The sequence below is a fragment of the Opisthocomus hoazin genome, chromosome 6 (genome assembly GCF_030867145.1).
Source record: "Opisthocomus hoazin isolate bOpiHoa1 chromosome 6, bOpiHoa1.hap1, whole genome shotgun sequence".
NCBI classification, from domain to species: Eukaryota; Metazoa; Chordata; class Aves; order Opisthocomiformes; family Opisthocomidae; genus Opisthocomus; species Opisthocomus hoazin.
The window spans coordinates 49,996,289-50,019,315 of NC_134419.1; the positions used below are offsets into that span (position 1 = coordinate 49,996,289).

The following is a 23,027-nucleotide window of genomic DNA, read 5'->3' on the forward strand; positions in this document are numbered from 1 at the left end:
TCGAGGTCACTAGCAGCTATAGTGGCATACAGATGATCTAGAAACGTGCTCTATTGTGCAGACAGTGCAGCAGTGGCAGCAGCTCCTGAGGGCACGGAGAGGAAATGTAGAGGGTATTCCTACAGCCATGCTGGAAGAGGTCCTTCCTGGCAAGGAAAGCAGCTGGTGGGCGCAACATCCAGAACTGACCAAAAAGGAATTGTCATCCTGGGTAAAAGTGGGGGCAGGGGGGGATGTTCGCAGGTTTTTTGTTTTGGTGATTGGCTGTTTTGTGTTTGTTTGTTTGTTGTTTGGGGTTTTTGTTTTTTCTTGTTTGTTTGTTTTGTTTTTAAACAGAAGATACATGATCTGCAACAGCGGAAAATCTCAGAACATAAAACAATTCTAAACATTTTATCAACTACTGTCCTAACTTGTGATCCAGACTGAGAAGTATCCTTTTGTACATTTGCAGTCTTCACACAATCCATGTAGGAGGAGAGACTCTGGAATGAAAGGGCCAAGCTAGTATGTCCAAAGTCCATTGTTGTCTTAGGTGTTTTGTTAACTTGCTTGTGGAAAATGTCCGTTAATGATTGAAAGGGAAAAAAGGTGAGGAAAGCAATCAGTAGTTTGACTAGAGTTTAATTTAAGCAGATGTATTAAATATCTGTGCACTTACAGAGTCTAAAGGACACTCGTTTGTCTTCAACAGCCTTAAAAGGCAATACTTCAGTAGTTACAATTTAACCTTTCATGTGAGAGGCAGAGAGAGTGACACTTGTGGAGTGCTGTTCATCCGCATTAAAAAGGGTCTTCGTACCTTCCCTCAGGTTTGTGTGAAAGGGAGTAAGACTGTTTAAGTTGCAAATAACACAGATTTCCCCTGAGATGCCAATAAAGCACTGCAAGCCCCCCTGGTGCGGTCACGGCTATACTGACACGGAACTTCGTTTGGGAAGACGCAGATCTAGCGGCAGAACCGCCTCCCCCCACCCAGTCTGTCTCTCGCTGCCAACACCCAGTGCGTCCACACCACCCTCTTCCAAAGAGGTCCCACCGCACAGGCAGGACCTGCAGTAGGTGTTCAGATGAGCCGTGTCACCAGTCTAACCACCGTCTGACAAACTGTTCAGCTGCCTACTTCCAGATGCTGATTTCTAAATCAGTTTTCTGTGGTAGTCTTCAAATCTACATATACATGCAAAATACACATCACACGCAAACCTTCTGCCAAACTTGTAGCGAAAGAAATGTAGCAGTCATTTAGGCTGAAAAATCATGTTCTCTAAACTCTTTTTTTACTTTTACACGACTGCAAGTTTTTGTTGTTGTTGTTCTCACACTGCCCATACAGGTAAGGAGGACATGGAAAGATGGCAGGAAAAAGTTACCTATGAAAAGTAGTTTTAGTTCGCTTCTCACTTAAAAACTCCTTCTGTGCAACACAATCAAACAACGTAGTTGCAAGGAATGTTTTTGGATGATGCCGTGAAAAGCCGGAGTTGAAGACTCAATAGTCGGCAGACTATTAAGCAGGTATTCTTTATTACGGCGCCGGGCACACGGGGGATCTCTCCTCCAAACGTGTGCACCGAAGAGACACAGCTACTAGGTATTTATGCTATGTTAACATACATATTCATTACACTTCCAAGAAATGTTTATCATCGTAATGTTTTTTCCGATAACTCATTAATATATGGTAATGTCCGTCGCACATGTTTGTTTGGTGTCTCTCGGCGGGGTCTTCAGATTATCCTGCAGCCTCCTTATCTCTGTAGTTTGCATACCTGTTCTCCCAAGGCCCAGGCGCCTAAAGGGATTATTCAGGAGTCCCTTGTCTTGCAACCGTCCCAATTATTCACAAGGAACCAAGACTTGTTTTGGTTGTGCAATGATTCTGACCACCTGAAGTGATAACATCCCCTACATGATACATTTGTTACATTTACAGTTATCATGGAAGATTTCAGAAGTAAACTTGTGTAGTAAAAGTTTCTTGTAACAAACTGGGAACTATGACAATTTTTACATATTGTAATCTTCTGAATCTGCCGTGTAAATTTGCATTCTCTAAACTGATAAAGGAACTATTTGGGTTTTTTAAATAATGATGTTTTATGTATTAGAACATTAAGGAAAAAATACAATAATTTAAGGCTATTTTAAAAATCACATATACTTCAACTAAAACACAACAGTGTATATGAAAAAGTAAGTGCTGGCAGCATGACGCACATCTGCTAAGAGTGTGAAATGGAAATAAAATTAATGCTGCATCTCCAAGCAAAGAGATTTATCAGTTCCATTTTTCTAGAGCCTCCACTTTCAGGGAATATAAAGTAGTACATTTTTATTATGGCATAGGTCTCTCATAACTTCTAGGTTTGCCATAAATTTACTAAGATCTGTGCCAGTACAGACCACAAGCGCTATTTTTAGAGAGATACAAATTTTCTGTTGTTCAATCCCAACTTCCCATGTAACATTGACCTTGTTAAGTGTCCTTCACAGCAAAGCTAAAACCCAGTTAAGATGGTACATATTACACTAGGATAGCTCAGAATGCGCTCATTGTTTTAGGGAAAGGATTTAATTTTCTTTACAGATTGGAAGAAGATTCCTGACAGAAGGCAAGGGTCAGAGCCATCTCATATAGGAGTGAACCTTGTATATACAAGTAAGTATGGTTACCTTAGAGAACCAGATGCCAGTGAAAACACCAGCATATTAAAAAAATCACAATACATAAACAATCAAATCACTTTTGCAGAAAATAATAAAGTATCTTTCCCCTTTCTAGATGTCGCACTCTTTCTGAGCTATTGTATATATTGCACATAAAGTGCTTGTTTAAGTAGATGGAGGCAGACTGGTTTACGCTACCTCTGCTTTTTTGGTTTTAATCAGGAATATCAGATCTCTTTTCTTAGTTTTATTTTGTATTAGCTTCACGCCTTAAAAGGCTAGCATAACAATCTTTATTAAAGAATATGATGCAAATTGGTTAAACACATTTTTACTTTCAGCAGTAGATGGACAGAAAAATAAAGAATTGGGTCCTTAGTATTGCTGAAAAGCAGCGTGAACTACAACAAAGAAAGTACCAGAATGACCCCTCTAGTCCCATGCTACAAACTCCTGTGTGACGGCTGCGGTAATCAGAGCTGTGGCAGAGGGCATGATGAGGTGGCAAAAATGCATTAAATAATGTCCTTTAAGAAAATAAAGAGTCATTTGTTACACAGAACTATCTGCAGCTTCTGCCTGTTGAGCGCATGACATGGAGAGGGCTCTTACCAACCACATCACACGCCTGCTGATTTCCCAGCGGGACCTGGATCATACAATACTGTGTCAGCTGGATGCTCTAGAAATCCTCATTTCCCCTCTGGTGGACAGCTTTTAGTCTTCATAAAGACTATGTAAAATAGCCTTTGCAAACACGGGCCAAGTAAATTACTGCAGCCCCACAGAAAAAGGATGACAATCTCAGCACATCAAAGGCAAGTATTTTTGTTGAGGTCATCACCAGGTAGAGCATGAATACTGGAGATGGCTCCTCAGAAGTGGGGTTTGCTTATTCCCCACTGACAATTCAACTGCTTATTGCCAGCAGAGTACTGAAGTTCAATGGCACCCATTTATCAGGGCAGGAAGTAGCATAATGCGTTCCTGTGAGACTCTGCAGAGTACAGGCATACACTTTTCAACTTGCTTGAGTATTAAATCCATTTAGTGGAGTTGAGTTGGCTTTTCCCTCACTCATTTAACTACATTAAAATACTGAGGATGGCATTTATTTTCTGTCAATGAAATGGAGAGGCTAATAGTAGCAGTACGAAACAGCCAGCGACCTTAATTCGTCTCAGTGCAATCTTATTTCAATGCAAATGTTGTCAATCTTTTTCCACATAATGCAGTTCTGCCAGTTAAGATGTAGCTTTATTTCCAGTACTGCCCTTCACCTAGTCTTGAGTCTTCACAGGCTGAGACCGTGATGCCAAATTACGTGATTCCAATTTTTGTAGTTATGCTAAAGCATTTCACAATTTATTTTCAAATGTCTGTAAAGTGTCCCAAAAAGCCTACATATTTTAATTCTGTACTGCCAAGACAAACTCCTTTAGTGAATAGGCAAAAGGGAAAGGAAGATTCCACAATGGAAGAGGTTTATTTTAAACCTATTTTAAGCTGCCACCAGGGCTTGTCTAAATATAGATTTGTCCATGGTAAACACTCTTAGTCTGCATTTAGTGTGAACACACGCAGAGGCAATGGCAAGCAGGCTTGACATTCTCACCCAGCCCCACAATAACTCTCAATCACAACCAATTCCTGAAGAAACAGTCTGTAAGTGGGTTTTTGCATCCAAAAAGAAACATTAACCAAGAAAAAGCCTACCTCTTCCTGCTGGCATCATGGATTTGTCTTCTAAGCTTTGATATGAGCAGCAAGCTCACCAAGGGGCTGTAGCTTTCAGGCCCAGCTCTTCAGCTCACTATGGTTTGCAAAGGTCAGGCAAGCAGCGGCTGCGCAGATGTGTTCCTTCAGCTTCTGCAGCGACTCACATGCGAGAAGGCAGGAAACAGCCTGCTCTGGGCAGGTGTGGGTCATTGTTCTGCCACCCAGAAATGTTGGCATCTGTACCATGGTTTCCTGCTAACTCCTGTCTTCTGCTTGTTAATGCTTGCTCTGCCTCCAAATCATCAGGGTATTCTGCAACATAAACACTGCGCTATAGTGAAACCGTCTATCTCAAGTATTGGTAATCTCCAGCATCTGCAAAGAACTCGGGCAATTCACCATCAATAAATAATCTTAAAATGTATTTGCTCTGACAACTACAATGTAAACATATCTGGTGTGTTCTACCACTGCAATCTGATACTCTCTCCAAGTTTATGTGAACCATCCCCCCAGTGACTGTGAAGAGAATTGGAAACCATTCTCTGTTTACTGATCATTTGAGCTTCCTTACCAAAAAAGTACAAACACAAAAAAAGTATGTCTTCACTGAAACAACTTGGGGGCTCCTCTGTAACTTTGCTGTAAACTAGCCACAAGTGTGTAACTGTAGCTGTGTTAAACTTTATTTGGCTTTTGGGCTTTACTACTTAAAGAGTATACGGCAAAGATTGCCACATGAAAGGATCAGGACGCTGTATTTCAGACAGCTAGCAGCCCAAGATCTGCCAGTGCTGTGCTCCTGTGCTGAGCCAGAGTCAAGAGTTGTGCAGGGTCAACATCTGAGATGTTTGCTGACGACACCAAACTGGGAGGTGTGGTAGATACACCAGAAGGCTGTGCTGCCATTCAGCGTGACCTGGATAGGCTGGAGAGCTGGGCAGAGAGGAACCTGATGAGGTTCAACAAGGGCAAGTGCAGGGTCCTACACCTGGGGAGGAACAACCTCATGCACCAGTACAGGCTTGGGGTGGACCTGCTGGAGAGCAGCTCTGCGGAGAGGGACCTGGGTGTCCTGGTGGACGACAGGTTAACTATGAGCCAGCAGTGTGCCCTGGCTGCCAAGAAGGCCAATGGGATCCTGGGGTGCATCAAGAAGAGTGTGGCCAGCAGGACAAGGGAGGTTCTCCTTCCCCTCTACACTGCCCTGGTGAGGCCTCATCTGGAGTACTGTGTCCAGTTCTGGGCTCCCCAGTTCAAGAAGGATGAAGAGCTACTGGAGAGAGTCCAGCGGAGGGCTACAAGGATGGTGAGGGGACTGGAGCATCTCCCCTACGAGGAGAGGTTGAGGGAACTGGGCTTGTTCAGCCTGAAGAAGAGAAGGCTGCGAGGGGACCTTATAAATGCCTACAAATATCTGAAGGGTGGGTGTCAGGAGGATGGGGCCAAGCTCTTTTCAGTGGTGCCCAGTGACAGGACAAGGGGCAATGGGCACAAACTGAGGCACAGGAAGTTCCGTCTGAACATGAGGAGGAACTTCTTCCCTCTGAGGGTGACGGAGCACTGGAACAGGCTGCCCAGGGAGGTTGTGGAGTCTCCTTCTCTGGAGATATTCAAGACCCGCCTGGACAAGGTCCTGTGCAGCCTGCTGTAGGTGACCCTGCTTCGGCGGGGGGGTTGGACTAGATGACCCACAGAGGTCCCTTCCAACCCCTACTATTCTGTGATTCTGTGATTCTGTGAGATGGTTCCAAACCTCGTGTAACAGCTGAACCTAGAGGGCCTTTCACCTCTGAGGTACATCATCTACCAACTAAGCTAACTAACAAGATCTATCTTCGAAACCTTTGAAGCCTATGTTGAGGTGGAGTATTCCGACTTGTCCAGTAATCATTACAGCAACTAGCGGAACAACTAGAAAAATCAGAAAACCAAATCGTCAGTAGAATATATGGATGTTGTGTACTCATCCCTGTCCTGAAAACAGGCTGAGGAAAGTTTCTTCTTCTCAGTACTGCAAATGACACTTCCAATGCAACAAGCAAGTCTTGACTGAATCTCTGTCGTACTCCTCTATCATTTTGTGAGCATCAGGATTTTGTTTACCTTCCACTGTCATTGTCTGTGGCTTTTTCCTGCTTGAGGAAGACTCCAGACACCGGTCACAAACAACGCTCCTTACACAACATGGCCAGGCTGGGGCAACTTAACAGTCTTATGGAGCACCTGCTGCCCACAACAAATCAGGCATCAGACGCTTACTGCTAGTAGTGGCTAGAATCACATGGGAGTGCCATAATCACATGATCAGCTCTCCCTAACTGCTGTCAATGTTTAAAAACATTCATTCACTTTCGAACAAGGCAGAGAAAGCTTCTTTATAGCACTTGAGTTTTGGACAGTTGGCGTTATCCTTATTTCACAAGGGATGCTTGTAAGACTTACAGGTATGACACACCAGAAAGACACAGAGGAACGAGGCACAAGAGAACACCCCCCTCTAAGGATATAAAGCACAGAGTGCGGCTATTGCACTTCGGTTTCCTCGAACCTATGGAATTTCTGGGCTCAGGAACAGTGGATGAAACCGTCTGTGCATCACGCACGCAAGCAAAGCATCAAAGGGCAAATTGTCTACCAGTGTGTTTCAGACTAGGCAATTCCACCTTGACAGTGAGATCAGGAGAGAGAGGCTAAACCACCAGCTCACTGGCCTCGCTCTTAGAAAACCCAATGCTATTACATACATAAACAGAGCTCCAAGTAACTGATTTAGCATTCACACACTGTCACTGGAGAACACCGAAGTACACTCTAGCATGCATAAATGAGTCTACCTTGGAAATCTTCACGCCCAGTCTAAATTCATTTGGAGAGTTTCTGGCTAGATTGCTTTGGCCCTCTTGCCCTTTACAATAGCTATTAAAACCTGACAAGCTTTTGCCTGAACAGTTAGAAATTAGACCGCGTCTCACATCTAAGCTACAGAGTAAAGCCTCTACCTTGAATTCACAAGACTTTGGAGAAGTTTGTTGGGTTTTTTTCCCCAAAGCAAACTCGTGTATTAAAGACAAAGAATGACCACTTTCAGCAGGAATCTAGAATGCTTCCTGAAAGCAGGAAGCAGTCCTACCTTGAACTGTGGGATTGCACAAGTCAGACCATGACTATGACAAGAGACTGAGGGCCAAGCCAAGGTTCTGCAGTGGGGTGCAATTTAGGCAGGGGTAGGCTGGGCTTGGAGTGAGCTCTTCAGATTCTTCTTGACTGTTAGGGATGAGTCTTGCCTCAGAGAAAGGTTATTTCTCTGCTGATTCATGTGGCTTACTTTTAGGTAATGAGAAGTCCCTCAGAAGAGGCATAATATCTGCAACGATATTAAAAAGATCTGAAAGTCAGAGAAAGAATAAAGTGTTCATTTGACAAAAAAAAAAGCTATCCTTATTTGGCTATACTTATTTTTGTATTTTGGAAATAGCTGATACATTGGAGAAAGTTTGTTTTAAATATCTCTACACAGGCTTGGAATTTATTCTTAATGCACAAAGCACTCCTATACAGCTAATAGGTATGCGAACTGACACATGAATTTCCTCCTCCATTTTCCTCCTCATTGCTGTTTCCCACTATCCCTGGTCATTAAAAGAAGTCTCTATAATTTGCCCAAGAGGCCAACTGGAACAGACTTTGTATACAACTAGACAGCATCCTAAATACAGGGCCAGAGTCTTCATAGAAAACACTATTGCCTCAAGTTTCAGAAATATTTTTTAAAAAATATTATTTTATATATCCACCACTAAGGAGAATACTCTTAGAGCATTTTAACCCTAGTTAAAAGAGTTGAAGTAAAACGAGTAAAAAGAGATTAATTTTAAATTTGAATACGTCAACAGTGAATTAAAGCTGCATTTGCAGAAAATAATTATTTTCCTTGAACAGAAGTTTTCTGCTTTCGGGTAGGCTGACAAACCACCTTAAGTTTCTCCAGTCCAGAGATGCAAAACATCCTTAATGGCGTCCCTTAACCTATCTTTGAAGTCCCGAACTACTTATGTAACTGCTCTGGAAACAGAAGAGGCACAGCCAGGAACCCTGCCTCTAAGCAGAGCACTTGGGAGGGGAAAACAAACAAAAAAGTCTTTGCTTAATCCTTGCTCTTTGCTGAGACTTCCCCCCACCTCAGCCTTAGGCCAACTTGGATGGGAAAGCTGTAGCAAGTGTCAGGCTTTTATTGTCTGCTCTATTTTGGGAGATTTGCTGTGGAGGAAGAAAGGGAAGCCCGAGCATCATGTGGGCAACTCTAATATCAGGGCATAAATGCTGAGAGAAGAGTGCCCTGGCCCCTTTTGCTCCTGCGGGAATAACGTTGCTGTGAACGTTACTCATGTTGAACTTGGAGAACTGAACTCGGAGATCTGAGGCTTGCAGGAGGCGTTCAGTTTAGAAACCACTGTAAAATTTTCAGAAAGGTGTAAAAGATGTCAAAGCTAATTTCGAAGTCCACTCATCCATTTGGATGTTGCAACCAAACTCAGTTCTCATGTCTGCTGGTCTAAGTCCAAAATAACCTCAGTTTCGTTATTTCATCAGCGTTAACAAGAACAATAGCTCACCCACAATATCCAGGTAAGTGCCAATTTCAGCCGTCAACAAATCCAAGTATTTTGGGGAACTGATCAAAGGTTCATAGATGTTCGCTGAATTATATCTTGAAAGATCCCTTGTATTAATACATTTTAAATAAGATCAGGTGGCAATTCATAAATCCAAGTGCCAAGTGCAGTAAAAAAAGCAAACCATTACAAACTCTTCTTTCCAGAAATGTTTTAAAACCAGGAATTTGGAAGATAGGAAATAACTGAAAGGCATGTGAGAATATGAAAGCAGTCCTGAAAACGGTCAGCAATAGATGAGACTACTATAGCATGACAGTTGAGCTTGGCAGCTTCATTATCATCTGTAAATTACAGGACATTGGTATCATTAGAGAAAAAAAAAATCTACAATATCGTTCTGCAGTGGTAAAGGAAAGCTGACCCAGCAATTACAGGAGATTACCAAAATGCACTATGGACCAAAGAGCAAGATTTGCAAGAGAAGCAAGTAGCAGGCAGATAAACCTGGCAGCATGTTAACAAAAAAACCAAACCAAACACCAAAAAAAACCCCAAACCCAAAACCCCAAACCAAAAAATGAAGGCAAGAGGTTTAAATATATTTTCATTATACAGCACACCCACAAAAAAAAATAGCAGGCTACAATTTTGGCTGCTTGTGCCAGTACCATTCAAGGTGTGAATTTTGTAGCCTAAAAGACTAGTGCAGTCGCAATCCGTTCAAAGTGTATAGTTTATTCAATATTTAAAGGATTGACCTAGTAAACCTTTAGCAAATCTTGAGCAAATTTTATTACTATCATGAGGCATCCCAGCTCTGATTAATTAAACATTAGGACTCTCTGGGAAAGAAACTAGCTTACTTTTACAGCTTTCTTCAAAGAGGTAACTCGGGAAAATGGAGATACCTTCTTATGTTTACCAGAAACTTGAAACCGAGAAAAAGTTTCAGAACCAGAATATTCCAAATATTTCAAAAGAACAGAGTTCTGTAAAGGCTGAGTAACATGAAAGCATTAGGGAAAAAACAAGCTATTAAACTCTAGGAAAAGTAGCAAAATCTGGTCCGTTTCCTGTTAGAAAACAAGCTGGATTTCCCCCTCACTCAGTTATTAGGCAATGCAAAGGCAAGTATTCTGTTCACATTGTGCCCTCTTCACCCTTGTTATTCCCCTGGTGCATCCGAACTGTTTCCATGTATTGCTAATAATGACTGGTTTCACCATTCAAATCAACATTCTATAAAATGGAGAGTGGTGAAGTTAAGCTGTTAAACATCGGAACAGAAACAAAGTCTTTCTCCCCTTGCGTGACAGTCGTGCCCTGGAAACAGTGCCCATGATGAATGTTAAAAGTTCAGAGTGTAAAAACCCTTCAGGGGTTCTTGCTCTGGGTAGGCGTGGGAGACCGTGTTCACAGAAGCCGATTATTTCTTTCTGTATGTCTCTCCCCTTGGACTCTTTGCAGACAAAGATAGGAACAAGCCCAAACCAGTTTAACTCTGAAATGAGAGCCTGTCATGAGCAGTCTCCATGCCGGTCTCCAGCTTGCATGCTGGCAGTGTTCAGAAGGTGCTACAATACTCAGTGGAAACTGGGTTTGGTTTTGCCTTTCTCTTACAGATCAGGCAGGTGGGTAGAGCTAAGACAGCTGGTAAAACTGGCAGGACATTAATGACATTTCTAACCACGTTTGCACATGCACGGAGATTTCCCTAGTAACATCTCTCTCCAGAAAAAAAAAAATCATGGTCCAGACAAGCTTAGCAGGGTTGTTGCTGTCGAGACCCTAGTTTCCCAAGAATCTAGGTAAGATTGGGGCTGAAATTATAGTTAAGATGAATTTTAGTGCAAAGGGCCATCGTTTCAGTTAGGTAGATTCCTAAAATATACCGTAAAATAAAAGTCAAAACTTTATTGTGCAGTCTTGACTCACACAAATTGTTCTTGCAATAGATCATCCCTTGTATCAGGGAGACTGCTGGAACAAGGGCACAGCATGGCCAGACCATCTCTGGGAAGCTCTTGGTGTGTTTCAGCTAAAAAGATAGGTTCCCCTCTTAGTTATTAATTTCAGTTACAGCATCACTATATATGTACACTTAATAGTAGGAGATGCTTTAGCCTACACAGAAGTTTTTTAAAGAAACTTAATGACTTTTCACAATATGAAACAGTTAACTTGAAAAACCCTTAATTATCCTCAGGGACTAACAGCATTAAAATCATCCTTAATTAAACACTCAAGACAACAGACAGACTAATCCTAGAGTTTCTTAATAGCATGAGGAATGCAGTAATTTTTAACAGATTTAATTCCTTAGTATGTTGTCATGGCTAACGCTTGTTTTGGAAAGAAAACCCAGGAAAATAAATTTAAATAAAACTTATGACAGCTAGAGTTCACTAAATCTGCTGCAGAAATATCTGTGCAAGAAAAGTGACCAGATGATTTTAAAATTATACAGAAATATGTCCTGACAAGCAAAAGCAACACAAGAGTGCATGAAGTTTAAAAGCCTTAATCATTTTAATCACCCATCCACAGAAACTCATTTCTAGCTACGGTTTCTGTGAAAATTAAGATTTGCCGATATGTAACACTGCAGCTGTGGATTTGATCATACTTAGGTACTTCAATTTCTCTACTGCCAAGGCTGTGCTATATTTTTTACTTACATTGGGGCCTAGATAATTGATAGATTAGTTCAAGAGGTAGATCTAGATCTACAAGACATGCAACAGCAGGAGAGTAACCCCAAACCTCATGGTCAATCTTTTCTTCTCCCACTTGCTCAAAGAATACCGCAACATAAATTATAACCTATCTCAGGTAAAGAAGGGTGCTTCATTGCCCAGGGTTACATGCAGCCTTTAACACCTCAGAAGTGATGTCCTGGCTCCTGTAGCACCACTTCCAGGAGCTTTCAGTCCTCTAGGGTAATCAATCATCCCAGCCATTCCACAGGGCTCCTTCCCTCCCTTTCCCGACTAGTAAGTACTTCTACACCTCTCTGCCTGGCACTGCCCTCTACTCTCCTGTCTGCTCCCAGCCTTCCAGCAAGTAAGTCTCTCCGAAGTTCATCCAGCTCTCAGTTCTCTGATCCAACAGGAGTTTGCTGTGATACTTTCTGGTGCCAGCACTGCCGCATAAGAGAAACAAACTCTATTATTGCTATTCAGCTTAGGGCTGTTCACAGCCAGGAGAGAGCTCTCTTGTAGCCCTAGCTAGGCAGAGAGGAAAGGGCTAGTCAAAATATATATTGTTATTGGGATACCCCTGTTCTATTTTCTCTCTGACCCTTTACTAGTCTGAAACACCACTCTTCCCCTTCAATCTCCTGCTGGTAGTGGCAACACGACATTCTAACATCCTCCTTCGGTCACTTACTAGTGTCACACATCTGTATTAGACACACTTTCAGATTGGGTCCAGCACCATTTTCAAATCAACAGGTGCTTTCTTTGGCCATTATGGCATTTTGGTTTGTTCTTAGATTTTAGGACAATCTGGCAAGACTGTGCTGTGGCAGAGGGCTGTGGAGCAGCCCATGGGAAATGGCTGCTGAGCTGGCCTTTCCTCCTGCCGTTTCAGATTCTGCAGAGACAGAAAGCTGCCGACAGCCGGGGAGGGTGGGGAGCTCCAACCCTTACTGTACCCAGTCTGGTGGGCTACCAGCACACTTCTTTGCAGAGCTGAGAGCTGCAAAGCTACCTCAGCCTATGCTTCCTGCACGCTCCAGTTTCCACCTTATTCCACACTTGGCTAAGGGGTGGAGGGCAGCTCTCTTACACTGCTCTCCCAATGGTCTCCAAAGCTTTGAATCCACCCCATGGGGCACGAGAGACTCCAGAAGGTCCTGAGGACATCAGTCTACCTTGGGGTAACTAAGCATTAGTCCCATTGCAGGCAGGTATACAGAAAGGGGAATAACCACACCTAAAGGGCAGTTATTAAAAAAAAAAAAAGTAACCATCCAACCCTTTTCATATCACAACTGCAAAAATTCATATAAGCAATCCAAAACAGTCTGCCTTATTTGGTGATGCAGATTAGCAAATCTGCACATTCCAAAGAAAGTCAGGTACCAATCTCAGCTGAACTGCAAAATTACTTCATATTACTAACCTTCCCTCACTAGAAAATAAGCACAAGTAGAGAACGTGTTGAAGAGCCACAGAAAAATCAGGATGATTTTTAGGCAGGAAAAAAAAATAAGGACAGGTCACAGCAAATTTTAAATTCTCACCTCCAGACGGAAAGATAAAGTACTCATTACTGACCTCTTCTCCATTTGTTTATTGCTGCTGACAGCCAAGACAGTGTTAAGATTCACTACGGAGCTGCAACCTGTTTCACTGTCAAAATGCACTCAGATCCAGAACAGCAAAGGGCCCAGTTTGCAATACTGCTTTTTCACACTGGATTGAAGGGGCCTTCAGTTATAGGAGAAAAGCCAGAGTGTGGCTATAGGGACTGAGGAAGAAAGGAGGTAAGAGTGGTATGCTTCTGAAGTTCAGCCCCAAAAGTTCATTCCACACTGACTGGATGAAATAAAACTCCATGTAATGTATTATAAAGAGGATCTCATGCTATGAAAGTGCTCTCTACCGCACTATGATCCCTGAACACAGCTGGCTACACTCAGATGTTCTACATCTACAGGAGGCTGCTGTAATTTCTCCAACTCATCTCTAATATGGCAAAGAAATGCATTCACGCTGTGAAGATTAAATCAGTCCCGCTAGATATCAATATTTCCCTCCTTGCTAGGAAGGATGGACGTGGTCACACAACAGACACCTGAGACTCCCACAGATCACTGTTCTGGTTTCATTAAATTCACAAGCCAGATTTTGTTCAAGCCTTAGAGAAAAAAATACAGGGCACACTGTACAGCATTTTCACTACTATAAAGAATTTGGAACTAATCTTGTTCCACTCTGCAAACACAAACCATATCTAACTTCCACTTTTTGTTCTTCATTGTAAATACTCCAACTGTTGCTCCATATCACCCAAATAAAAAAAAGTTTGCCACCGCAGGCATCACCACCAGCTCACTGATCAGCAAGAAGAGACCTCACCATGCAGGAGTAGAGAAAAGCCACAGCCAATTCTCATGCAGATCCTTGAAGCTCAAAAGCAAGGTTCCCATCTCAGTCTCCCCACCACTTGCATTTAGTGTTTTCTGTGTTCAGGTGAACTCATGGTCTTTATACGTACCTTCAGTCTCCTTCTGGGAAATACAGGACTGACTTCAACCTCTTCTTGCTTGTGGGCTGAAGGATATACTGTATACCTTGAAAGGTATGGAATGGCCTCAAAGGCACGTGAAACAGACTGATATCCAAGACAGTATCTTTACATACAGGAAGGATTAGGCTCATTAATATTGCTTGCTTTGCAATGCATCATTCTTTCTCCCGCTGTCAGCAGTTTACCAGAATTTCTAAGTTAATTCCTGCAATGCTGGGAACTTGCTTTCATTTATAAAGGGGTACAAGCACCACATGAAACACAAAAGAACCACCTAAAAGGGAGATCACCTGGACAAGGCAACCTGAAATTAAACCAATTACACGCATCATCCTTCCCTTTTCTTCCGGTCTTCTGAAAGTATTCAAGTGACTCATTTCTGTCCAGACAAATGTCAGAGAAAAAGCAAACAGCATGCATGAAGACAGACAGCATCAACACAGCTCATTCATCCAGCTCGCAGACACACCGGCTGTGCCAGTGTCAGGCAGGGTACTCCCAAGGAGAGAGGCAGAACTATCGACTGCTCAGCATTTGCAGCAGTGGAGAGGAATAAAGGCATTTTAAGAAATACTGCATGTGTTCTAAGAACAGAGAGTAACATGGATCAGCTAGATTAGCATTCACTGAAGTACTCACACGGCCTGGTGCCCAAGAATTTGCAGCCATCATAATACAGGGATTATGGATTATTACTGGTCAAAATGGAATAGCATGCTTTGTATTGCATGCAGAGGCTTGTGCTGACTGGAGCAGAGTGTGGTCACAGAGATATGTCCGCGTGGCAGCTGAATGACAAGACAGAGGCAAGTGGATTCAACCAATGAGTTTAGCAAGACTCAGACACTGAATACAAGATAAGCATAGGTAAGTGCTACTGAGACTTTAAGATCTAAGCCCAGAAACTTGGCAATACAGCCAGATACAGCAAATAGTTACAAAAGCTACTGAGAACATCACACAAGTGAGCTTTGTGTTAAGTTGATGAATGAACATATACAATAAAAAGGTGACAAAAATGGAGATTTCACAAGGGGTGACACAACAAAGTAGGCACAGAATTTTCACAAATGCGTACCATCATCTTTACGTACCTAAAGTTTACAATTCAACTATAACACTGCAGTTATAGTACACTATGCCTGCTTTTCTCCTCTCTGTTTCTATCCAAAGATAGTTGATGTGATGTCCCAGTATCAAGAAAGCACTCACTACAATTAACAAAGATATCCATAAATTCAAATTGGTTAATGCTTTTAATATTGATTATTAAATATAATAATTAAAGTTTTAATACAAAAAGATGACAAAACAGTAGAAATCATGGTGGATTCTTAAGAAAAATCTCCATTAGAAAATGACTGAATCCAACAGCAGAACTACTTAACTGTAATCAGGTTTGATTACAAGAAAACCAAGAAAAGCTGAAGTAGACCACGAGATACCACAATCTTTACTACTACAAAGAAATAACAAAAGCACTCTTTTCTGAACTACAAAACATACAGCACACCCCTTAACATAGGCAAGGAATCATTTTTTCCTCTTCTCTTCCTCTCATACTTAATATCAGATTAGAAAAGTAACTGTACTGCTGTATACTGCTTTTGACTCAAAACATGTAAGATGAGTTTTCTCATAACTTTGTACAAATACACATCCCTGCCCCTATGAGCTTAGAAATACTGGAAAGAAGATGAAACTCTGTTCTTCTACTCCCCAGTCACCAGAAAGAACCCTCGAGCTAAGCAGGCCTGCTAAGACCAAAAGATACTGCAGTCCTTGCTGTGGCAAAAAAAAAAAAAGCCTGAACTCTCCCTGGAAGGCAGCTTTAAAAGGTTAAACATACATGTTTAATTCAGGGGGAGAAAGATACTCTGGAATTTTCCCATGATAACAGCTCCAGAAATACAGCTACATTCTTCTAAGATAGAAGCAAAACTGGTGGAGTCAAACATGCATGATTATACATTGAATATTCACCTAATCTACAAAAGAAGCATCTCCTATCAAAACTTTTTTATGCAAATAGGATAATCCCCAGCATCATCACTCAGCCATTTAAGTGAAAATACCAGAAACAGCCCTACTAGAACTAAAGACAGCAAAAATAAAAACAATCTTTCTCCAATTTCTAGTTCTCATTTTCTTCCTCTTTTTCCCAGTGATGACAGGCTGACAGACAGAAGGAAATACACATCCAGCCCATAGTCTTCCATACAAGTAAATACAAAAAAATCAAGTGTTTATTGGAAGTCTGCATGAAGGCACAGATGAGCTTGATTACAGACACACTGTAACAATTACAAATATATGTAAACACCTTGAGATATACAACAAAGCCAATAATACAGCTAATACAGGAATAAAACGTAACCTGCGAAAAAAAAACTTCTTTGTATCTGAGGTTCGTTCAATGATAAGCTCTGATTCACACCAATACAGTGCAATGCTTTTAAAGTCATCACTTGGATTAATGCTTAGCAAATCCGCACCTTGGCCATTGTTGTTAACCAGCAGATTCACAAATTTGATCTGAATTTGAACAGGTTTCCTTCACTAGCATCAGAAAAATACAGGAACAACCAGCTAAAGACCCAGCCAACCTATAATGAGTCTTTGTAGATTCTCTAAATAGACAAGAGCAATCACCAAGGTACTGAAATTAAATATAAGCTTCAGAAAAGCTCAAGGATGGTTGTTCCATTTTTACTTGCATTTGAGGAAATTGCTGTATTTCTGCAGGAAAGGAACAGTCTACAGCTGTCAGGTGATTTTTTTCTTCCTCCACAGGAGGCTTAGATTTCATCTGAAACACCTGCCAAAACAAAAGTCAGCAATCACAAACTAAAGTGCCTTGGACAGCTTAGGTTTTACCACTAACACACCTTCGTTTTTAGATACAGTATTAATTTATATCATAAGAAAACCCGCCTTTGCACATAGAAGACTATTTCCATTATTTCTGTGGAAAAGGGAATTGCTTTTTTTGTGTTTTAATTAGATACCAATGCCAGGAACTTAAAGAACTGCAACAGAGCACTTTTTGAACAGAAACCACACAGAAAAAAATTATAGTTTTAGTAGAGGCAATTCCCAGGTCTAGCCAAAGAGTACTCTGAGCAGCAATTTACTACAGGGACACACAGTTTTCTTAAACTCAACCCTCAACCATCCGTCCTAACTTCCCACTCCTCTACAAAAGATTTGTAACCTCCGGAGCCCAGTTCCAGTGAGGAAAAACTCCTACGCAAGTAACACATGCAAAACAAAACCTAGCACAGCTACGGCATTTCTCCTGACCCTGCGGCCACATTATCCCAGCCTAAAGATGAGGTAGTACTTTTCTTTGGAGCCTAACTAGTAGAATAGGAGCAAGCACTATTCTCTCTAAGACAGCAGCTGCCTGCTAATGCAGTGCCAAACTCTATAGTCCTATCTCCTCTTCAGGGCATGCTACTAAGGCAAAAACAGCTGCTTGAAAATAAAAAAAATCATTACATGAGCACACACTCCCACTTGAATTATGATTGCATCAGAAAGGCCACAGTCTGGCATATTCCGTGACTTTCTCTGGTCCAAAAAGTGGCAATGACTCTTAACCTCCATTTGTACTGGGACTAGTGGTTATAACCCAAAAGGAACATGAAGGATATCCTGAGTACTTATTACAGTGAGATGTGGAATTTAAAATAAATTAAAAGATTAAGAACTCTAGTCCAAATTCAAAATGGGCTGGGAGAGGAAATCAGCTCCTTGGGGAACTCAGGAAACCAGATTGTCTCTATGCATACAGTCCATTTGGTAATTAGGGGCTCTTGTTTTCTCTCTCTTCAAGAGGACAGATCTTTCCCCTCAAGGAGGTTGTTGTAACATATGCATGTATTATAATTATATAGCTTACACTCATAAACCTTCTGGTTTCTTATGAGATGGCTTGAACTGGAGAAATATGCTCTGCATAGTCCATGCTCTGTAGACTCCCAAGGATCAAAAAGAAATAGACTGCCACAACTGAAACAAAAAGGAAACATCAAGAAGAATTGAACAGTGTTAGGATTAGAAAAACCACTACAAGATTTAAACAAGGTCCCTGGATGCATCCTTGTAGCAAGCAATAATCAATACTGAGGATGAGAGACCATGTTCTTTGATTGAAAAAGTATTTAAGGCTCTTTTACTTGTCTCCGTGATTTTATTTAACAAAATACACGGAGTCTATATTGTCTCCGGTCAGCAGTGCAACTCACATAGATCCCAGAAAGCTTTCTCACTTCCTTTGCTTCCAAGACTGCATTTTTCATTCAGCTGGCGTGCACAGGGATTCCACCCAGGCACATGGATTCTCAAACACGCATTTTAACAGGAAAGGAACCCTGCTCTGTTCAGCTCCAGTACAGTAACTGCTAATACAAAAGCACTGACACTTTCTAGAAAAACTCTGACAGTCCTTTCTGCCCTTGGGAAAATGCTCTCAGATGAGTACATGTAATTAAAACAATTTTATCTGGCTGTTAGCTGGAAGACTATCTCCAAACAGTCCCACCTCTTCTTCCAAAGAACTTCTCTGGAACAAACTGTGGATAAAATAAACTCCGAATGCTCTACAGAGTATCAGCTGCATTCCAGTGTCCAAGCCAGACCCCTTGAGAGAAAAAGTAAAAAAGAAAGCTGCTTGATTGTCAGAGAGGATAGCACTGCTGAAACAGCTAAAAGATTTTTGTTTTTTTAAACCTTTAGCTGTAAAGGGATACACTCACAAAATGCTCATCATGGCTAAAAATTGCTTCTGTGGCCTTATACAATTAGTGATGACACAGTGTGCAACTGACAGGCATTAGCAATGAAAAGGACAACAGAAACCCACCCAGGTGCTTCTGAGATAAAGCAGCCAAGAACTTAAATCCTCTTCGTAAGCTGCGCCTCACTGTCAAGTGAGTTTCCCCAGTCTATACGAGATCTGATAACATCACAGCTGTGAAATCACAATTCATGACTATAATTCACAAGGAAAACTGAAAATCCATTTACATTTATTAGGAGATGGTTGTGCACAATTTCTCATCTTATTCAAAAAGTCTACAAATAGAGTTAAACACTTCTGATTGCAAGCAAAGGTTTGTTCGACGTTCTTAGTTAGGTAAGGCCAATTTAGTGGCTTGTTACACTTCCAAGATTCAGTATACATTTGTCAGTTCTTTACTTTCCTCTGGTAACGGTCCCTCTGGAACAGTAAGGAGAGTTCACTAAGACACTTTATAACAGCAGCTGAACTTGGGTTACACAAATTCAGTTTTGGAATATGCTTCAAATGTAAATTATTCTAGGCAATTTTCCATTTTAAGATCTCGAAACAACATTATCATAGGCTTTCCCCCCTCCCTCCTGCATTTATACTACCACCACTACGAGCTCGCACTCTGCAGAGCTGTATGTCCAAGAATCTCAAAGCACTTCAGAAAGAAGGACGTCATTTCAAATAGTGGTACACTTGAGCTGGAATCCTGCTTGCAAAAGAATATATTTTTTTCTTCGTCTTATGTTTACAAAAGGACAAGCATCAAACTAAACCAATCCTTTCTTGACCTCAGTCCCATCTTTGACTGCCTGTAATTTTCTCACATGCAATCCTACCACTGATTCAGGAGCTCTGTTTAATTACAATGCTCACAGCTGAGTCTCCTCTATGGAAAGGTGAACATCTGCTATGTATGGTAAATTATTTTCAGATGGAAGCACTGGTCAAATTTTAGGTCTGCCACAATCTTGAGAATCACTTGATTGGAGAGTCACTACCATAACTAACGCAATTTAAAAACGCACTTGATCCCCTATTGGTTTAAGAAGTGTAATAGACTACATATGCATTTCTCTGAATTCTCTCAGAGCTGAAACTACATAGCTACAGTGAAGAAATTCTAGGTTTGCCTTAAGCGGAACCTTTTACAACATTATTTTAACTTACTATTTTGATTTAGAGAACTAACTTCATAAAGATTTTCAGTTTGAAATTCTTACTGAATAGGTGAGCGGCAAACATGAAAACATATGCACAAGTGTTAGTATACTACCAGAAGAATGCTGTACTTCCTTCTTAAAAATGTCCTTAATAAAGCATTAGGCATGTCAAAAAAACTTTTGTAAACAAAAGATAAATTATTTATGTTCTGCTCTGATTATAGCCAGATACATATTCTCATAAACATTCACTTGTCATTTTCCATGGCCCACATATCCATATGTATGAGGTAAACCACTTAAAAACATCAATAATATATAAACCTCAGTACTCAACAGGAACCTCAGGAAAAACGGAACTGATTAAGATGTCAATATCAAGAAGTGACACTTTGTTCCACCGCAAAGTGAAACCAATTTATTTGTGCTAAATGAATGGAAAGAATGTATTCAGAATACATCTCCTTATACATTGTACCGGCTTAGGCTGCTAAATAAGCATTCATTACTGCCCTGTTGTGCTACTTTCTTGTACTCTGTTTCTACCAAGTAATACAACATTTTGGCTGTTGTGCCAATATATTCCTATATGCTGCTCTTACATCTTATTTTCTAACAGACTTTCGAACATTTAGAATACCTGTTCAAACTTTGCTTCAGGGGCATCACCATTAATATATATTTTAACAAGAAAAAATTATCATCAGCTGTTCTCTACAATCACATCGCCTTCTGCAGCAAAAGAATCAAAGAGCACACTTTAATCAGCTATCAGTAACCTGTGAGCAGGACCACACTTACCGAAGTTAATTGTGACAGATCACACAGCATGGGCAGCTTACAGGTTAGCGTAAATGTCAAGCGAAATCACCAAATCTTAAGGTCCACGAATTGTACATTCCACAGATTCCAGCAAGCCAGTTCCCTCACTGTAAAAGTCAGACTGTACCATACGTTTGAGGTGCTTTTAAACAGGAGTAACATGAATGTGTCCTGTGTGCTGAATTAAGCTTATTTACTACATAATACAACAGAGTATGTGTCTTGGGCACTCATTAGGGTGTCTGACTTACTTTTGCACTAGAAGTTGTTATTTCAAATGACTGAAACGTAGTGCTGATTTTCCATAAGCTTGGTAAACACTGTAATATTTCAGAATTTATCATATAGCCCATCATGCCTTTAATTTTCTGCAAATTGTCATGAAAAAATATAAAAAGGTATCCCTTTAATTTTACAAACCTAGAAGCCAGGAAAATGAAGCTTTGGAGCCAGCAAAACGACGTAATGCCGTATTACCAAACAGAGTAGCAAATGTTCCAGCCAGAGAATGGACATACATGTAGTTCAAGTAAACACTGATGGAAAACTTTGTTAAGTTAGTGTTGTAGACCCACAACACTGGCTGCATTTTATACAAACGTTTACAACACAATTAACAGTGAAGCCTATATAACCTCAGTGCAAATAAGTCAAATCCAAATATGCCAAGTAAGCCTTTGGCTTTTAGTAAACTGCTCCATGTTATGAGTCCACTTCTGACATACAGACTGCTGAGCACATGCACTAAGGCTGAGAGGAGGGATGCACTGAATGCTGAAAAGTGGCTGACTGCGATGCTGTAGGTTGCACAGGTGGCGGAGGTGGTGGCGGAGGTGGCTGCACTGCGGTCTGCGTGTTTGGAGAAGGAGGAGGCGTGGGACGTTTAAATTTGTCAGGGCTGTTACTTCTTCGTGGTGAAGGCCTCTGCAGAACAAATAGTGACACTATGTTTAACGCACTCCTGAACAACATTAGGTGCAAGTCCTCTAATCAATTTACTGAGCTTAACAAAGGAAAAAAAAAAAACCCACACAAAAAAATCTGAACAATTATGTGGGAAGAACCCATTTCAAAACATTGCAAGAATCACAATACCACTTTTACTTAAAACAAGCATTATTCTGAAATGGAGTAGCAACGGAAACGGGAAGTACTTCTGAGATCAAACAGAACACGCACTCCTTCCCGTCAGCTTGCAGGAAACGAACACAAGACATACGTCCTGTAGATATGTTTACCTATGATGACTGGCAACCTAAAAAGAAATCAGAGATGCTGTGAACACAGCACCTCCCAGTTGTACTTGCCCAACCAGTAGGTGCTGAAGAACCTTTAACTTTACACTGCTGGCGTATCAAGTCCAGCTACATTGTACCTGAGTGCGGGTGGAAACGCTTCGAATGCCAGAGTCTGTCCAGAATCTCTAGCTTTGTGAAAGACTCTCAGCCTGCACACTGGAGCAAGACCAAAGCGTAATACAAGCTGTTCTTTGGAGAACAGAAAAAGATTATCACCCTTCGAGCTGCAGGAGTGAAGCAGTTGTTAGAGAGCTCCCCTTAACAGAAACCACAGATTTCCAACAACCTGCACATTTAAACACAAAGACTGAAACCCCACTTTATCTTTACAAACCAGTAGGAGGGGGAATATTTTTTAATGTTAGCATTGTAAAAATACAGATTACACTGCACAACACTAACTTCTACACTTTTGAAACCAAAATGCTCACTACTTGCTGATCCAGTAAGCATTAATGAAGAACATCATGGCATGACAAAGCACCCACCCACAATTAAGCACAGGTGATCAACTCTGGGGAGAAGTAGGATTACAATGCTATACCAAATGTACTACAGGTGAAGTCAATTTATTCTGTAACGGAGATCAAATATGAAGAGTCAAAAATCAAACTGCAGTTTAATAAAATAATGTATATTGTATCTATATTTCTGCATAGAAATGTACTATGTACAATAGATG

General features: G+C 41.0%; 1 protein-coding gene across 2 annotated transcripts in view; it reads right to left on the minus strand.

Annotated features, from left to right (window-relative positions):
• Positions 1-16,477: 16,477 nt before the first annotated feature.
• CCDC6 (coiled-coil domain containing 6) overlaps positions 16,478-23,027 on the minus strand; it is a 60,038-nt gene continuing 53,488 nt past the window's right edge. The window contains exons 9-10 of one of the 2 annotated variants that reach the window (XR_012764262.1): positions 18,172-21,971; positions 16,478-17,085 (exon numbers count right to left, since the gene is read on the minus strand). Coding sequence is in view for 1 of the 2 variants with exons in the window: in XM_075423064.1 (XP_075279179.1) it covers positions 21,792-21,971 (180 nt within the window). In the remaining variant the exon portion in view is untranslated. Of the gene's footprint in view, positions 21,972-23,027 lie in introns of both variants that reach the window. The other variant, XM_075423064.1, reaches the window with a different exon arrangement.